The sequence below is a fragment of the Chamaea fasciata genome, unplaced genomic scaffold (genome assembly GCF_029207755.1).
Source record: "Chamaea fasciata isolate MVZ Bird 193981 ecotype frontalis unplaced genomic scaffold, bChaFas1.0.hap1 SCAF_10, whole genome shotgun sequence".
NCBI lineage: Eukaryota > Metazoa > Chordata > Aves > Passeriformes > Sylviidae > Chamaea > Chamaea fasciata.
Genome location: NW_027094095.1, coordinates 17856050 through 17874943, shown reverse-complemented (window position 1 = coordinate 17874943; position 18894 = coordinate 17856050). Strand labels below are relative to the sequence as shown.

The 18894-nt window shown below is 36.7% G+C and overlaps 1 protein-coding gene across 1 annotated transcript in view; it reads left to right on the top strand.

The window, feature by feature from the left end:
* HS2ST1 (heparan sulfate 2-O-sulfotransferase 1) overlaps positions 1-18529 on the top strand; it is a 76753-nt gene extending 58224 nt beyond the window's left edge. Inside the window, exons 3-7 of the mRNA XM_066192523.1 lie at positions 2729-2814; positions 6336-6474; positions 9884-9981; positions 11082-11239; positions 12710-18529. Of these exons, the coding sequence (XP_066048620.1) occupies positions 2729-2814; positions 6336-6474; positions 9884-9981; positions 11082-11239; positions 12710-12936 (708 nt within the window). The 3' untranslated portion in view covers positions 12937-18529. The remainder of the gene's footprint in view (positions 1-2728; positions 2815-6335; positions 6475-9883; positions 9982-11081; positions 11240-12709) is intronic.
* The last annotated feature ends 365 nt before the right edge of the window (positions 18530-18894 follow it).

Here is an 18894-nt window from a genome sequence, read left to right as displayed (position 1 = left end):
TGTCTGAGTGTGCATGAGTTCATGTAAGTGTGTGTGGTCAGACTGTAGAGAAGAGGGACTGATGGTTGCGGTTAATGGACAGAGATCAGAACTTACAGCATCACTTTAGTTTGCACACATGGCTTTTTCTCAGACTAGGTATGCTGGTTGGGTTTTTCCTCCTTTTGGCTCACTGGGACTTGTTTTAAATTCCTTCTGTCCTAGAAACTGAATGTGTTTAACTTACCTTTCAGGACATCTTATGCCCCTAGAGTACATTTGATCTGGCTTTTTAATTCAGTGAACCTCAGCTGATTTCCCACTTACTAAAGGCTGTGAAGCAACTTTGTAGCTGATTATATAAAAGCACCATGAAACAACTTCACAGGAATTCCATTCACGTCTATCTGAACTTTTAAAGTCACCTTAAATTTTATTCAATTGGGCTCAGATGGAGAAGCTTGCTCTGACTCTTGAAAGCTCCAGTATCCGCTAAGCTCTGAAAAGAAAGGTAAAATTGATCATATTTAACAGTATGAAGCAGTGAGCAATATTCATCTCTGACCTAAAATGTGTGAATCCAGACTCATTAGGCTGTCTGTGACCTGAAATAATTCTGGCTTTTGGAATGCTGCAAATTGGGGGGGGCGGGGGGGGGGGGAATCTCTTGCCTGCAGGCTAGTTATAGGTGCTAAAAACTGTAGTTATCAGGGGCTCAGCATGTTGCAGGTCCATCTTAAGACAGATGTAAATGTCACAGGTGTGTTATAAAACCTTCCTAGCCTTCTTTTATCTTGGCTGGTGTTAGAGGCTAGACTATCCATCCTATGTTCATGAAAATTATTTCTATAGCAGACAGTAACACTGTAAGACAAAGGCAATAAAGGATTTTTGTAACTGTTACTGAAACATCTACGCTTTGATGCCAGATGCTGGCATGGGGATCTAAAACAAAAACCTTGGGATTTTGTACTTAACATTACCTTATGTCTAGTCCTGGTCTATTAGAAACTGAAATCTAGATGATGTAAGATTTCAAAAAGTTCATTCATGGAAACATAAGTGTACGCTTTAATATGTGGGCTGCACTGCACAGCCTAAACAGCATAACCAGTTTATTTGCAGAGTTGTATCAACCAGCCATGACATTTTGGGGTTTGTGGGTGAAGGAAGGAAAGGTGATTTGTATTTTGTATTCAGGAAATATCTTTGCCAGGTAAAGAAATATTTATAGCTGAGGCTCTCCACTGAAAATATAGTGTCATTAATCCTGGAAAGGTCCAGTCAATGGAAGTGTGGTTTATTTCTGTAGCAGTAAAGATTGTTCAACTGGAGTCAAAGTCCCATATTATCAGTTTTGTGCTATGGACAAAACCGGACAGAAAGTCAATGCAGTTTATGAAACATCATTGTGTAACATTGTGCAGTGCTTTTCTGCTGGATTTGCCACCATTTTCATGTGCAATATATGTGTTAAATTTTGTAATGCCACAGACTGTGAAACTTGTACACTGAAAAAATTAATGTTATTAAAAAGTAATATTAATTTCTGTTATCTGAGAGTCCAAGAGCCAGTGTTTAAGGAAATAAGTACAGGTTACCAGCCCCTTAAATTGAAGACCATGAGTTTTGCAGTGTTGAAGAAACAGCAGCAGGCCAGTCTCCCTCTTAAAATCTTCTACTGGTAGGTTATAATAAAAAGTAAATATTATGCTTCAGGACACTCTCAATCGCCTTGTCCTTTTTTCTCTCTTCTCTCACCTCAGAATCGTTGTGGTTATCTGTTTCTCAGTATAACAGAAAAGATATTGCAGATGTGCAGAGAACACTGTCTTTTAATTCACAGCGTCAGAAATGGCATATCTTTGTCAGACAGCTCAGGCAGTACAAATTTATCATCCTCTCTTTATTATCCAATTCACTAGTTTTGAAATAACTTTCAGTTACATGCTTTGATGTTAAAATATTCTGTTCATCTAGTAAAGCCAAGCTCTATCAGGATTTGCATGTCCCACTTAATTTGATCACACTCTCTGGTTTGGGGCATGTGTCTTATTTTGTTCTTTGAAATGTAAAGCTATTCCTATTTTTGTGAAGTTTGCCAGTAACTGCTCTGTCAGCCCTCATTCAAGGGCTACTTCATGTTTCAGCATGTAAGTTTCACTGAAATGTTAGGCTTAAGGTGACTATTCAAAATAGCAAACTGTAGATCTGATTTACATTGCATGATTTAAAACATTTCTGGATTACCTTGTGCACTGCATTTTGGGACGGATGAGCAAATGAACCATCAGATTCATTTCTTATGTCCCAGTAAAACAGGTCTAAGAACATGCTGTAAATCTGGTACACTTTTATTTGAGGGTCTGAATACAGATCAGACAATTCTATCAAATATGTACTTGCATTTCTGCTGAAAGAATTCTGCATTCTTTTCCAATTACAAATAAAATGGATGGACAAATGTAAATGTTTGTCTCGCTGATATTTTTGTGGTAGCTTTCCTTGAACTGTCCTTCTGATTGCTGTATTCTGCTTTTGTTTAGTTTCTGATCATTAAATTCTGATGATCTAAACTCAGTCATCTGTGTGCTGCAGAAAAGTCTACTTTAGGCGGCACAAATTTTTTGATAATATTCGAAATAGACTTTTTAATCTAATGCATTATAAGATTAAAAGCCAGCAAACACTGTGTCTGGGGAAATGTAATGAGCCGTACAGAAACGCTTTTTGTTGCCCCCTTTCACAGGTGCGATTTGTGAAGAACGTGACTTCCTGGAAGGAGATGAAGCCCGGATTTTACCACGGCCATATCTCGTACCTGGACTTCGCCAAGTACGTTCCGAGGCGGTACCTGCGGAGCGCGGCCGGGCTCCGGCCGGGCTGCCGGCGCCCTCTAGCGCTCGGAGCCCGGCGGCTGCAGTTGGGTAACACCGCACACGGCCCCGCTTTGGGGTTATCTTCGCCGAGTTCGCTTCTTCTCTTGCATGAGAAAATGTAGCCGACTCTCATTAGAACAAAACAACAACGTTTATGTACTGGGATTAGTATTCCTTGTCTAAATTCCAGCCTTGTTTTGATGAAAATCGTGGCTTTTCTCTGAAACAGTGGCAGTTCTGTTTTAGGACTGGTTTCCCATTTGGGGAAGTTTAAGATACCTGTTCTCAAAATGTTTCATATAAAGAGTAACACCACCGGCCTCTTAAGTTATGTAATTCTTCTCTACCTTAGTATCCCTTTAAACTTTATTGAAACATGGAAAGTTATATTTTGAAGTCGTTTTCTGGTCTATAATAGTTTGACTTGCTAGAAAAAGCATTGAAATAATTCTTGTGGAGTTAAATGCTGCTACTTCTAAAATTAAATTTTAAAAAATCGTAAAAATTCTCCCACTGACTTCAAAGGTCCAGGATCATATCTTTATTCCCACTTTCATATGTTTCTTTTCTTGTCTTATTTTTGCTTCTGGATCTAAAGCTGTGATCCTCAGTAGCTCAGTCTTAAGAAAATTCCCCTTGAACTGACAAGTCAGTTTTGCTTAAGATGCTTACTAGGCAGTGCTTTATCTTGCACTTGGAGCATGTGGAAAATTATTTAAAATTGAAAGTGGAATTTTCAGATCTCATTACATTTGACTGCACAAATTCTAGTAACTACTACTTTTACCTTTTGCTGACGGTCACTCCTCAGTGTTTTTATGTTTCTGTGCATTGAAGTATTTATTTAAATTCTTTTCTGTATGTAATAATTTCTTTTGTTTAGTCATTTTAATTACTCATTCTGTCATGTACACTGATTTTTAATTTGAACTTTTTATTACAAAGAATGAGATGGGGAAGTGAGACCTGTGCAGATTCCCAATACAGTACATTATCAGAAAATGCTAAAAGCTGCAGTATTAGCTGAAAACTACCTGTGGCACCAAGTTTACAAAATGTAACAGGCAAAAAAAGTTACTTACAAATCAGTCAATCAAATATATCAAAATTCATTAGTTTCCTTTCTGCCTTTTTAAAATTAAAATGCTTCAACATTAATAAACGCTTGAACTGGGTAACAGCTTTCTGGTGCAGCAAAGCTGAATGTTATTTTATACATTAATTCATTAAGCTGAAAACATTTTCAGATACTGGAACTCATAAAACTAAAATATTTTACATCTAGAAAGCATCTAAGCAATTTCACAGATTTCTTTCATCTGCATCTTCCCTCCGGGACTGTGTTATCCTTGTCTTTGTTGTTTGTTATCCTTTCACCTGAGTGATTTTTTTTTTCCCCACAACAGCTTGCTTTCTCATACTTTGGGTTTTCATTATTAAAATAATATCTTGAATACGCTGGTTGTGCTTGGCAAGGCCCACACCTTTAAGGCTGTGAGGTATGTTCTTGTAATGAACATTCTTGTAGTTAAGAAGTGTAAAATATTTCAGAAGAGTCAATGCTTCCTTATACACGGACCACTGTCAAATATCAGAAGTACCTCTTAAAATATGCTGAAAGTTAAAGTACTGGATTCCATCAATAACTCACAGTATTGAGGACAGGTTATTGTAATCCATCCATGTAGAAGTTATGGTAATAAAAGTTTAAATTTTTTCCCTTTTCATTTTGTCTTTTAAAATTTCTTATCCACTAATATTCCCTATTTTCTCTGGTAAATAGTTGGGAAAAAAAGTTCTTTGACAATGGAATTGCGAATTCATTATCATTATTAATAAAGTTACAGTAATAACTTATGTTACTAGTAGGTTTATGTTTATACTGTAACTGAAACTAGTTCTGCAAGCTCGTGTGCAAATGCAGGTGATTGTATGATTCAGCACAGGCATTTCTAAGGACTGGGACATCTTCATTTAGCCCACAGATATGTGCTGTTCATTGCCTGAGTCTGCTGCTGTATGGAAATGGTTTGTTAGATCTTCCTCAGCATTTTCAGTAGTCTGTGGAAGGGGACACGTGCATGTCTCATGCACTTCAGTGGACCTTAAAGAGGGTGCAGTTCAAAGGCTCGACTTTGCATCAGAATGGTTGAAGCGTTCACACCCTCCACTCTGCAGACTCTGGGAAGTCAGAGCTGGCATGCGGACAGATGTCAGCAATTCGGCCTTTGAGTGCTCCAGTCTGACTCATTGGTACTCTACTGGCAGCACTGGAGAATCAATTGCTCTTTCTGTAGCCTTTAACAATTTCTGTCTGTAGTGCTGGTTTTTGGCAAAAGCAATGCCTGTTAATTGTTGTTTTTTTTTTTTTCCTAACTTCCTCCTTTCTGCTGCTTTTGCTACGTTTCTGTTCTTCAGCTTTTCAACTTAACATTCCTCATATGCACAGTATCTGGTAGCAAAATTTGCCCCTTTAAAAATCATAGTACTGCATCTTAAAACTATGGGTGCTCTGTTTGAGCCAAGTGAGGAGGCATGAATGGCCCTCTTTCGATGCAGAACGCTTTCCCAGTTTGCATAGGAACAGAAGAGAACTTTTTTTTCCAGCTTCTAGCTTTACTTCAGGGCACTTGACACACTTGCAATATCCATTGTGATATAAACTTTTTAATATTTGGATAACATAATTATTTGCCACAGCATGTCTCAAATGGAAAAGAAAATGAAACTGAGAAATGTATTGTAAAAGCTGACTTGAACATAAATCACTGAAAGGTAGCATTTGCACAAAACAGTTTGGTGGTTTAAATTTTTCTCCTGTGTTGTATAAGCTTACCACCTCATTTCATCAGGCTTCTGTTTATACTGGAGTACATCAAAATTTGCTTAGAGTAAATGTCTAAGGAAAAATTTAATATCTTTAGATAGAGAAGTTAATATGGTTAGAGATACTATCTTATATTTAATAAGCGTAGTTGTATGCATTCAGCACAGGCAGTGGATGGGCTCTGAGCTCTGTCTTCCTGCTGTTAGTGTCTCTGACAACTGGAGACCTGCCAGGAAACTACTCATAGCATTGCAAAGCCCAGTTCACAAGGGCAGGAACTCAATATCAAACTTACTTGTACTTATTGTAAACATGTACGTGGCTGCAAAACTAGTTAAGGCATTTCTAGAGTCAGGATGGTTGTCTACACATTTTTAGTATCTATTTGTGTGACAATATGTCTGTTGTGTTTGTTTCTTTAATAATAAACCCTTAAAATCATAATCTTAGGCAGACTGAAATTGAACTTACTTTCACATCCATGTAACGCACTGGATATGAAGATGAAAGGAAGTGATCATTAAACTTCCTCTCAGTATCCTGTATTCTGTGTATAGATTTCAGTTGTAGCTATAAAGACAGGCTTTTACATATTAGATGAGAAGCTTTGATTTGTTCTTTGAAAGATGTTTTTTCCTCTTTTACTTTAGATTTGGTGTTAAAAAGAAACCAATTTACATAAATGTCATAAGAGATCCTATAGAACGCCTAGTTTCTTATTATTACTTTCTGCGCTTTGGAGATGATTACAGACCAGGGCTACGGAGGCGAAAACAGGGAGATAAAAAGGTAAAGTACACCCAATAATATATGCTGAACTTACTAAAATTCATGTGAAAACAATTTTAGCAATGCCCTGATAAAAGCCAAATTGTTCTTTTATCAACCTTGGTGGTAATGGTGGCTTTGTAAGTTATATTCTCCATTTCCAGTCCATGCTGGAGCAGAGCATGACAATAGCAGGTTCTTTGTAGGCTTATAAATTCACTGTATGTTGCAATTTGTTTAAAAAATTAAATAAAATCTTTTTTTAAATTGTTACTAGGTATCCCAAATTATAATTACCAAAGTAGGCTCATCCTTCTATGTAAGAAGGCTACATCTCTTCTTGTTAAAGACTGAGACACATTTTTTCAGCAAAACCTGTAGAACTGCTGATGCTTTGGCTTTGTTGTTTATTTTTATAAAATTAGCAACCCAATTTATTCTATTTTTTAAAAAATGTAAACATTGCAATTCTTTTTGGAAACTCTGGAGTCTGATACGCAAATTTCTGTACTTCCTCCTTGTGTCTTAGGTGGCTGTAGACAAGTTCAGGTTAGCACATTCGAACATTGACTGCTAATAATACAGATTCAGGTTGGCAACATCATTCAGGCTCCATAATGGATTTGTTCCAGAAAGAATTTATACATCCACTGTCAGGGTTTGCAGTATGATGTTTTTTGGGCATGTTGGTTTGGATTTTTCTTACCTTGAGAAGTAAAGCAGGGTATTAAATATATGAGTATGGTTTACAGAATTGTAGCTAGAACAGTGTGAAATCCTGTAAAATGTAACGAATTTTTGTAGTTTACAGAGCCAAACACTTTATACAGTGTTGACAATTTAGTGTAGTGCTGTGTGGGTACCAAGTCAATAAGAGAGGTATTAACAAGGTACCAAGAAACACTGAAAAAATAAGCAAAATTCACACTAAATACAGCTTAGTCTATAAACACTGTAACAACTAATAAATGTGAGTAATCATTCTGTGTGCTTCCCCCATCCAAATAGTGCTTTTTAAATATTGGGAGCAAACCATTCCTCTTTTCTTTCCAGTTGGGAACTAACTGCTCTTCTGTTATTTAGGGTTTAGCGCCATCTTCAGCTACTGATTTTAGTTTGTCCGGGTATCCTGCAGCACAGCAGCGTAGGAAGAGGAAAGCTTCAAGAATAAATTGAAATTAAGCTTAAAAATTGTCTTTATAGAACTGGCTAAGCATATGAACAGGTGATGTGATAGGATATCATAAAGGCATTTTTAAAAAGAGAGATAGGATCTCATCTTTTGTAGCCTGTCTTCCTCTTTCCTGCTGGAGATCAGTCACTTGGAAAGCATGCTGCCAAGTCTGAGCTGTTCTAGGATATAAAACTTACTAAAAAGTGAAATATAATAGTGTATATTTTAATTTTGAATTATAACCCAAACAACCTGGTTGGATAGTCACTGGGAAACATGCCAAAAATCCTTAGTGTTGCTGCTTGGTAGACTGCACTGTAAGCTTTGATTTGCTAGGAAAAAAATCAAATGCATTCCTGTTTATACTGCTTGCAATGTATGGCATTATTAATTTAATGTTTTTCTATTGAAGATGCTTTTTGCATTTTGTCAGTGTGATTCCACTTTATTTAGGTCTGAGAAACTAGTTGTTGTTATACAGATTTAACATGTTCTGTAAGCATTTCAAGTTCATTTGAAGTGAAATTGATTTACTATATCAAACTTCTGGCTTCTTTCATTTAAATCAGGTAGTACTATTTTTCCAAAGAGTCCCTGGGGAACTGTCCGTGTATAGATGATGTAAGTTTTGCATACATTAGTTACAAAATTCAGTAAGGTCACAGATGGACTGAGCCAATTGCAGTGTCTTTATTCTAGTATGTGTTACAGTAGATTCATGAAAAGTTCTTCAAATGAAAAGTAGGGAAGGTCAGAAACTACTTCTGTTGGAAGTCAGTTGTTCCTTTATTAGTGGAAAGGAATCTCAGTGTACTTTATACTCTTGTCCCCTCCTAGTCCATACCACGGCATTTATATAGAAGAATTCTTAACTAGGTTGTTTTCTTTGTCCCTGTGTTTCCAGTCATAGATAGCTTGGCTCCAAATGCAGAGTCTGTAGAGGCAAGGGTTTCTTACAATAAAATCTGTGGATGGAGCACCCAAGGTAGATGCATAAGAGGAAGTGTGGAAGGAAGTCTGTCCTATTTCAGCTTACTTAGAAAATGGCTTGCTTCCTTTTGCTTATTAACTGTAAAATAACCTGCAGGTATAAGGAAAGAAATCTTTCTTTGCACAGGTCCCAGTTCATTTTTAGTATAAACACTCATAATTTAGGAGGTGCATTTAACAATAGATCAGTGCAGAATTTCCCTAGAGAACTCTGCTAGGGAAAGCATACCAAAGTCTTGTTTTCCTACTTAAGCTGCATTTTTATCTATGATGTGCAACATGTACAAGCTATTCTAAACTCAGAGTTCACTGTGAACCAAGGCACCACAGCTTTCTCCCTGCTTTGGCCTAGTATCAATCATTTTTTCAGATTATCTCATAAACTTCACCTCAAAATGGAAGCAAATTATGTTGTCCTGGTTCTTAACCCCAAATAATTACACAAATGTGTTTTTACATAGTTGCTTTGAACAGAAACTTGCAATTATACTGAAGAAGCAGTCTAAAAAGTTGTCTATGAGATCTATTTTGTTTTTAACATATCCTAGATAGAGGCCTTATATCTTGATTAGAAATATCAGAAATACTTCCTTTTTGGTGACACACACGGTAAAGCATTTACAAATTCCTTCCAGTGCTAATGGAGTTCCTGTTGAAACTGTGTTACTGCAGTTGAAACTCTGCTACTACAGCTGTGTGTTCACATAGAGAGCAGTATTGTATGGAATAATCTGTTATGCCATGAACAACTTCTTTTCAGTTCTTCTGATTGCCAAAACAAAATTAGCCTCTGAAATGGCAGTTGTTTGTCATAATTAAAATAGAACCTTGTTTAATCTAAACCACAAAATGCACAATGTTCTGTGTTATAAAGATCTAGCTGTTGCAAGATCACACAATTCCTTACGGCATTTGTTGCTGTGTCTTTAGTGACTTTTATAGGGAAGACAGTTATACCAACACTTATTGACTATTTTTGCTAGTTTTGACAAATAGCCTTTGCTGAAGTTATAGCAAAGGGATATCAATGTATCAGGTAAGATCAATTGTTCATTAGTTGTAACCATAGAAGACTGTCCAAGTACTATTAAGTTAAGACAATAGATCATGCTAATAACACTGTGTAGCAAGGCTTGAAAATTCTTTTTTCCTAGAACATCATATATGTGTTTTTCTGTCCCCACTACATTTAGCAACTAACCATTTTGAGATGTTTGATACATATATGAGATTTTAAAGCTCAGCTCAGTTTTGTCTTTGTTCCAGACCTTTGATGAATGCGTGGCAGCTGGAGGTTCCGACTGTGCTCCAGAGAAACTTTGGCTTCAAATTCCATTCTTCTGTGGCCACAGCTCAGAATGCTGGTAGGGAGATAAATGTAGCTTGTTTGTCAAGTACATCAGTGCTGAAATCTAAACTTTAACAAATTTCAATATGTAGTCCAGTTGATAAAAGTGTGCAGGACTGGGCAGCGTGAGGCAGTGGATACTTGAGTAATGTGTTTTCTGTTGAAGATGGATTTACTGAAACAATTTTGCAATTCTTTAAACTAGCAGTATGTTACAATACTGTATAAGCAGTGCTATGAGGGAAAACACATGTTTTCAATTTTAAAAATAATTTTTGCAAATCTAGAGTATTGACATTTTTCTCCTATGTCAGACTACAGTAAATCTTCTACTACTTCCTTCTTTTGGAATGGAGATATTTTAGTTCAAACTCCCAAAGTTCTGGGGAATACACAATAATTTAGATCAGGATAAATTTATCTTTTTAAACCTTCAGCAGATATCCAGTAGTCAATGCTACTTAGCAGAAACTGGAATAAAAGCAAATAGTGTCCTTCTGTCAGTGCAACATACTTAATAACAATGGCAAAGACTGTAAAAAACTTTTTAGCAAAAAAAAAAAAAACCAACCCAAAACTCCCATAGATTATTTGAAAGATTGTGAGTGATATCAAAGGCAGTTATTTGTCAAAGGTATTGTTCACTCAAACACAAGGAGAGTAAATGGCTACTTGGGAGCTACTCTTTCAGTGCCTCTTGTTCAGACCTATCTACTCTTGGGCCATGTGGATAAGCAGAGAAAGAAAGAAGGTGCAAAAGGGAGGGTTTGTTCTTGCCAGATTTCTGGTATCTAATGTGAAAGTGGAGACAGAGTATTAATATTGAGACAATGTAAATCCTCAAAAAAAAAATGTTTGAATAGAGGCATTAAGCATATACACACACACACACACACCTGGTAGTTTTTTGATACTCTTATAAGTAGAGGAGTCACTTTTTTAGGTAAGAACACAGATGAGAGAAACTAGAAAGGGAAGTGAGGTTAGGAATGGTTATAACTTGGAATAAGTCTTGCCTTTCCTATACAAATGTCCTGTTGTGAAGTAATCTCCATCTAGGGACCAAGGCTGTTGGCTGACATCAGAACTTGCTATAATTGTTCTCTGTCATTTTAGGAATGTGGGAAGCAGATGGGCTTTGGATCAAGCCAAATACAATCTGATTAATGAATACTTCCTAGTGGGAGTTACTGAAGAGCTTGAAGACTTTATCATGTTACTGGAGGCAGCTTTGCCCCGGTTCTTCAGGGGTGCCACAGAACTGTACCGGACAGGTATTTAAATAGTTGATTTTCATGGATTTTTCATCCACTTACTGTCTTTTTTAGTGTGAATTCTTTAGATCTAGATAAATAGTTTTGAGTCTCTGCCACATTTGTCTCTCAGCTGGATGATGCTCTTAAACAAGCTTCTTTTCGAAGATTCTCAGTCCCCTTCCCTTCCCCTCTCTCTTTTTACTCTTTCTCTCTCTCTCTCTCTTTTGGGGCTGGTGCTAGTCCAAGTATCCTTCTTGTAAATATTTAAGGCTGAGGTAAAGGCAGATGTGTAGGTATACTGCATGTAACATTGTGATATGTTTGTAACAGAATATTTTTTTTAAGGTTTTGCAGTGGCTTCAGTTTTGTAAAGTGACTGATGTGGCAGATTTACATTTCCTCAGAAGCCCCGCTGTAATTAACTATGCTCAATGCAGCCTGGTTGGCTGAGCAATAAAGCCTGAGGGATGCAGAGACACAAGTAGATGTTTATCTTCCTGGGCTCCTAACTATGACAAGTAGCTCAGTTTCTAGAAGCTGGCCATGCAATTTATGATGGAGAAAAGATCTATCTTAGCAGGGCTTCTCTCTGCAAACAGAGGGAGAAAAGGATCTGATGTACAGAGCCTAGATATGTAGTATTAACAAGTTAATTACAAAGCAACAGCACTCCATGGGGAAAATCTGGTCATCATTTTGGTCATCTTTGTCTCAGAAATTCTGCGCAACAGCGATGTGGCTTATTATATGATAAGACTATAGTATCCTGTTTAGATGGGAGAATAATGGTTTAAATGCTATTAGTAGAGATAATATTTTGATTAGAAATAGACAATTGAAATCACATGAAAATGAGATTTTTGTTTCTGTTCTGTGGAGAGCTACAGAGACCTATACTAGAACAGGGGGGTTTTGGTAATCTGAGTTGAACATAACCTTCCCTTGAGGTATTTAAAAGATGTGTAGAAGTGGTGGAGGTATTTAAAAGATGTGTAGGTGTGGCACTCGGGGACATGGCTGACTGAGACTTAGGACTTGGAGTGGTTGGACTTGATGACCTTAAATGTCATTTCCAACCTAAATGTTTCTATGATTCTATGAAAGAAGACTCAGCTGCAGTTTCTAAAATTCTTAACATTTGATACCAGATTAACATCTAAATAATTAATTTTGAAAGACCAGGTTTGTTCCAGGTAGATTATATGGGGTAATCTTATTCCTTAAATGAATGTTCATTCCCTGGGTTTATTAGAGCAAACAGGAAGAATTGAAAGAATGGATACAAAAATCATAAACATTTAGTGAGAGAGGCTGCAGTTTTCCAACTCTGCATGTTGTGTTAATAAATTTTGGATTAAAGCCTACTCCTTCTGATGCAGTTTCTCAACACACCGAGAGTATAAAGGCTCTGTAAATAACAAAGGACTGTAAACATTTTTTGAGTACATGAACTTGAAAGTGAAGTTATTGCTTTCATTTTGCATTTAGGAAAGAAGTCGCATCTTAGGAAAACAACTGAGAAAAAACTTCCCACAAAAGAAACTATTGCCAAGCTACAGCAGTCTGAAATCTGGAAAATGGAGAACGAGTTCTATGAATTTGCACTGGAGCAATTTCAGTTTGTCAGAGCACATGCAGTTCGGGAAAAAGATGGAGAATTGTATATTCTGGCTCAAAACTTTTTCTATGAAAAGATTTACCCTAAATCAAGCTAAGAATGCTATACTGTTAGATTTATGGACCTAAATCTTTGGTCACATCTTCATCTTAGTCCTCAGCCATGGAAACTAGGTTGCTTGTAGATCTCCAAGACATTTCTTTGTACGAGAAAAGTGGGTTGTGGATCACCTCCAGGGCTTTGGATATAGCTGTGTTGGTAATCCAGAAGCAAAGGCTTCATTTCTTTTATCAAACTAATACTTTCAGTGGGAGTCAATATCCTTAACCTGAAGAAACCTACACTGTAATTCAGAGCAATTAATACACGGCAGTTCTATTTGAAAATATAAACAATCAAAAAAACACTTCTGTTGATGCTCTTTTTAATTTTCAGAGCAATTTTATTTTCATTTATACTTCTGTGAAGAGGAAATCATTTTCCCCAGCTTTCAACATGGAAATTTTGGTTGTATACAGTATGAGTAGTCCTAATAACTGGTTGACTTCTGTGCTTTGTTTTTGTGAATCATGTCACATGATATTAATTGGGATGGTTAATCATGTTCTGCTGAGAAATGCTGCTGCTGCTGGAATTGCCCATATTTATATATGTGGTTTTATTAAAAAGTTACAACTACTCATTAGTGTTAAAATGTCATTTTCACATTAATATTGTAAAAAGTTAAAGAATCAGAGCAGTGGGATTTTTATTTTTGGTTTTTTTAATCACCACCACCACTGACTGAGGTTGGGAATACTACAACGAAATTTGGTATTGTCTGCAGTTCTAGTTGATCCTTACACAGTGGTATAAAAATTGTAAATTCAGTAAGTTTCTCCATGGATTCTTTGTAATAATTGTAAACTGAGATATTGGTGAATCCATATTATGACTCTATTAGTGAGCTGTGGTATGGCTAGGGTTTTCCTACTACTTCAATACTTTTATCTGTAGAATATTTTTACTGAGGTGCTTTCTAATGTGTTTTAAAGCATTGCATTTACAAAAGGAGTAAAAATGCTGTAAATACTGCTTATTTTATGTATTTGGACCAAAAGGTTTAAAGTAACTAGTTTAAAGTGGGGTTTTTTGCACCCATTCTGTTATGTGTGAAGTGAAAAACATCACATCCACTTCCTGGTTGAGTTAACTGTTGGACATTGCTGAAACGCACTTCAGTGACCTCTCTGACTTCAATACCAGAATGTTTTCTGTTTTACAGAAATGTGTAGTCTTCATCCTTTTGTTAGGGTAAGAGAACAAGAAGAACAATGTCGTGTGCAGTCTGGTTGGGAAAGATGCAGTGAACTTGGTTGACATAATTGTATTTCTATAACTGCCTTATGTGACTGTTGTAAATTTGTGAGTTGCCATTATTAACAATGTGAAACACCTGGCAGATGAAGTAAATTGAAATTTGAGAACAGATGTTTGGGGCCACTGCATTATGGCAAATGGCCGTGGAGCACTGCAAGAATTTTTCCTATTGAATTTTCTTAAAGATACGAGTATTTACACAGCTTCCACCTGCCTTTTCTTAAAAGTGCTTTTCACAGGACTTGATTGGGAAGGCACTGAGGAGACAAAGAAAGGAGTGGTGGGAAAGGTTTAAATTCCTAAGGTATGATGCTGCTGAAGGTTTAGTTTAAAATTACTGAGTGGAGTTTCTTTAACCGGCTTGTTCTTGTAATGAAAACAAAGGAAATGGAAAATGGTCTGTGAACTGGATGTCTGCAGCCAAAAGCAACAGTCCAATTACAGAGAGGATAACGAGAGACTATCAAGCACATTTTGCAGTTTCTTTGTTTTCTTGTATTTTTCCCTTCTGATTTTAAAAATAGATCTCTCTTTGTTCTTCCCAAATAATCAGGGAAGTTCCTTCTCATAAGTTACCATTTATATAGCATGAACCATGCATAAGACTTCCTGTTCTAGCTCTTGTCTGTTGACATCAATAATAATGCCAACGTTTGGAAATAGGATGTGTTGGGTCACACATGAAGACATGTTTCCTAGCTAATGAAAGGAACTGAGGAGTCATACACAAAAAGTAGTTAATGGAGCTCTAAAAGTGTTTTTAATTGAAAAGCAGTCACTTTTAAAAAAAAAGTAAAATAAATATTGATAATCCCAGGAAAGATTTCCACTCAGTGATAGTTCTATCTCAGATTTTTTTTTTTTTTAAACTATGTTGCTCTCCTTCAGAGAGAAGATTAGTGTACCTTCTTGAATCTCCTTTGGAATTTTCAGCAGAGCACCTCTAAGGGAGCTGAAGAGCTTGCTAAATGAAAATGCTAAGTATTCATCTAAGTAATGAAATAGGTATGTGGACAAATGCTTCTCTATTGACAAGAAAACAATAGGCAAAGCTTCTACTGATTCAGTAGGGTCTACAGAAACTTCTACTCTGTAAGCAGTTTTGAAAGTTATGTTTCTTTTTTTTCCTTCCAGGATTTAGAATTTCTTAATTATGAGTCTCCAATAACAAAACCAATAGAACAAAGCTGCTTTTTTTTTTTTTTTTTTTTACACTCTTAAAAGAGCAATATATTTTTCATAGTTCATGTAAGATGACACATTCTATTTAATCAGATATCACATCCTGTTCTTTGCTGTGAACTGTCAAGGTTGAGACAAACAAGAATTTTAGGACTATTTTTTAGAAATGCTAGCAACAATTAGAGCGGTACTCATTCCAGATGTACTCAGAAAATGTGATCGTCTGTAGAACACAGAAGGAACCAAGACTGTCTACTTTTATATCTAGTATAACCATTAAAGACAACTGTGAAGTTAGAATAATTTGAATTTAGAACTATCAACTCGGATGTCCTAAAAGACACTTTAGGAAAAGGAGCTTTACAGATTTTTAATAATCTGTTCTATTTGTCTTCTGTTTGGAAACAGAAACAATCCAAGTTGTTGCCATTAAAAATATTTGACGGTATATAAATATGATTTATCTCATGTATTTTCCCTTAATGACTCAGAGAGGAAAGCAGCAATATGTGCATTTTTGTTTTTGCAGGTTGTATGATCAGTAAACTACTATGCAGCCTCCTGAACACAGATCTTATAACTGAAGTCACTGTACTCTCTGCAGAGGAGTGAGATTGGCTTTTTGCAGGGCTAAGTTCATTTGAAGGGTGCTGAAATGCTCATGTATCTACACATAGTTGAGAGTAGATTTTGTTACACTGCTCTGTACTTTCTGTACAAAAGTACTGCCCAGATTTTGTGCAAAGCTCTAGCCCAGTTGAAACTCTTGATGTCAGCACAAGGCATGAGGTCCTGCTGTGCTGGTGACTACACAGCTGTACCCACAGCATGCCTGGGGCACTTGTGATACTCTGGGCAGCGCTGGTGGGAAGCAACAGTGGTTTTAGCTCCTTCCCTTAATAATTCTGCAGCCACGCAACAAGAATTTCACTTTTGTTAGTGCATCTGTAAGCAGACCCGAGGCTAGGGTGCAGAATGTCCTCTGTGCACATTCCTGCTTGTTCTGGGTGGATTTTCTAGCAGTCTCTTTTTAATTGGTATGCTGGTCATGGCTTCATTTTCAAACACATATTAAAATTTATAGCTATACAATGCAGGAGATGGAGAACCAGCCCATCCTGGTCATTTGAAATGCCTTTTTTGGGTATTTAGTTTTTCTGAAGATACTTAGCTATTTTTACATTACAGGAATAAATTTTACTTATTGATGATCTCAGAGTAATTCTATCTTATATTGGGAAAAATTCAATTATTTTCTTTTACACTTCTGTTAAAATTTTCCATTAAGCTTACATGGTGTTGCTAAAGGTGTATGTGAAAAAAAAGGTGTGTGGATGGTACTGTCTGAACTGTGCTGCTTAAGCAGTCAATGGAAAAGCCTGATTCAAGTGCACTGCCAATCTAGCTCTTCAAAATTAGAGCATATCTTATGACTACTAGAGATTAAACTTAAAGAAAGTTTAAGGCTGCTTAGTTGGATGGATGCTTCCTTTACTGTAAGCCTATGCAACTGTGTAACCTTTGCAGCAGTATTTATAGAAAGAGCCTCTCTTCCTGAGACTTTTCTGGAGCATAATTATAAATGTTTGTACACTTGTACTGTCTGATACTTACATCAGCAGCTTTCCATAGCTTCTGCAAAAGAGACAGGTTTGTGAGCATTTCTAAAGCAGTACTGAATGTAATTTTGAAAAACATGGATTGTGCTTCACGATCTTTTTCTTTTTAAACACACACACAGCTAAATAGTGCCTTTTTTCCCCACAATCCATGTTGAAGATACTTGCTCCCACTCACCCTCCGTAAATTGATTCATTTGTGCAATACTATTCCAACTTGAAACAATTTTGTCACGACTGTTTGAAAAATTATCTCCATTTTTCCTCACTGTGCTGCCAGCTTTCTGTTGTTTAAGTGTTTCAGTTGATTACCTAATGCAAATGCTACAAAATAAAATACCCATTGGGAAGGGGAAAGAAAAGAAGTCTGGTGTCCTGTCTTAATATTTGCATGTCACATTCACATTGAGTGCTTTTTTTCTGGAGCATGTTGTTACACAGTACTGTGCACTTTGTTGGCAGCTATTGTGATTTTCGAGGGGAGAGACAAGCTGGAGTGTAGCTCGTCTGTAATAATTTCATACAGCTATAACCAAATATACTTAGAAACCCTTGGAACTTGCATGGGCTTTGTGACCAGATATGTTTTAAGTTTGCAGGGGTTATACATTGTGCTGAAGGTGTCAATGAAAAGTTCTTAATATTAAAGCCAAGATTTGTAAGAACAGAAAACTGGCATTAAAACGCTGGATTGATACCTTTATGCTTCCCTGCCTGAGGAAACAAATGACCAACCAATTGCCGTGGCATGGGAACAACCTCCGTACTGCAGTGCTGAGAGTGGTGTAAGAACTTGAGTGGACTAGAAATGTCATTTGCATTAGTAAGCAAGGACGTAAAACAAGAAAATACATTGAGCCATGGGTATGCTGCTGTTTAGGATTTCTGAGGCATACTATAACCACTGCCCTATAAACATCCCTGGCTGTGTGTGCTGTGGAGCTGAACATCATCTGTTACCAGCCTTGATGATGAAGAACCATCATGCAATTACTTAGCAACTTCCACTTGAGGATTTTGATGGCTTTTAAATCTCCCTTTTGTTGAAAATAGACTTCTCCTTGCTCCTGTGAATGGAAGTGATAGGTGCACAGGAAACAAAGTCTCTCTGCTTTTATCAGCCAGGGGAAGTGGAGGGAGAAATGCCTATATAGAGGACTTCCTAAGGTCACTATTCCTGTCTCTGAAATGATGTAGTAAATAGAATGACAGCCCAAAAAAATTTGCAATACAACGAAAAGCTTTATTTAAAATGACAGTAGCTCCTCCTCTGAAAGACAGAATGACTGGTGTATGTGGTAGGTATTGGTTGAATCATTTTTTAACCGATGCTGCCATTTGCCCATGTAATTAATCTCAGCAGTTGGAATTGATGAGAGGGGAGCAAGAGAAGTGAAAGGTGGTTTTTGTTCCAACCAATTTTTTTTTTCAGATCCTGTATTTTCATTTTATTTATTGTTTGCATCTTGCAATTGATTTCAGTATCATTTCCTTACTTTTTAATAAAATAAAAGAAGTTGCTAGTGAATGTCAAAGCAATACACAGATGTTTTCTTCAAGCACAAGTCCCCTGCTATGACCTCCTCCCTCAGCTTCATTACCACATAACACAGATGTGGTAACTTTCAATAAGAGCTAATTTAAAGGACTAATAATACTCTTTATTAAAAAAAAAAAAAAGCCTCTACAAAGAACACCTGTGGCCTAAAAATGAAGGCTTTGAGACCTTTCACCTTGTCATAATAACCAACTGCATCCTCATAAAAATGGAAAATACTGTGATAAACATTCTCTGCCCATTTTCTGCACACTTACAAGGCTGATCCTGAATCCATTCTCGCATTTGCTACACACAGACATTAAACTTTTGTAATAAGTATGACTGTCAAAATAAT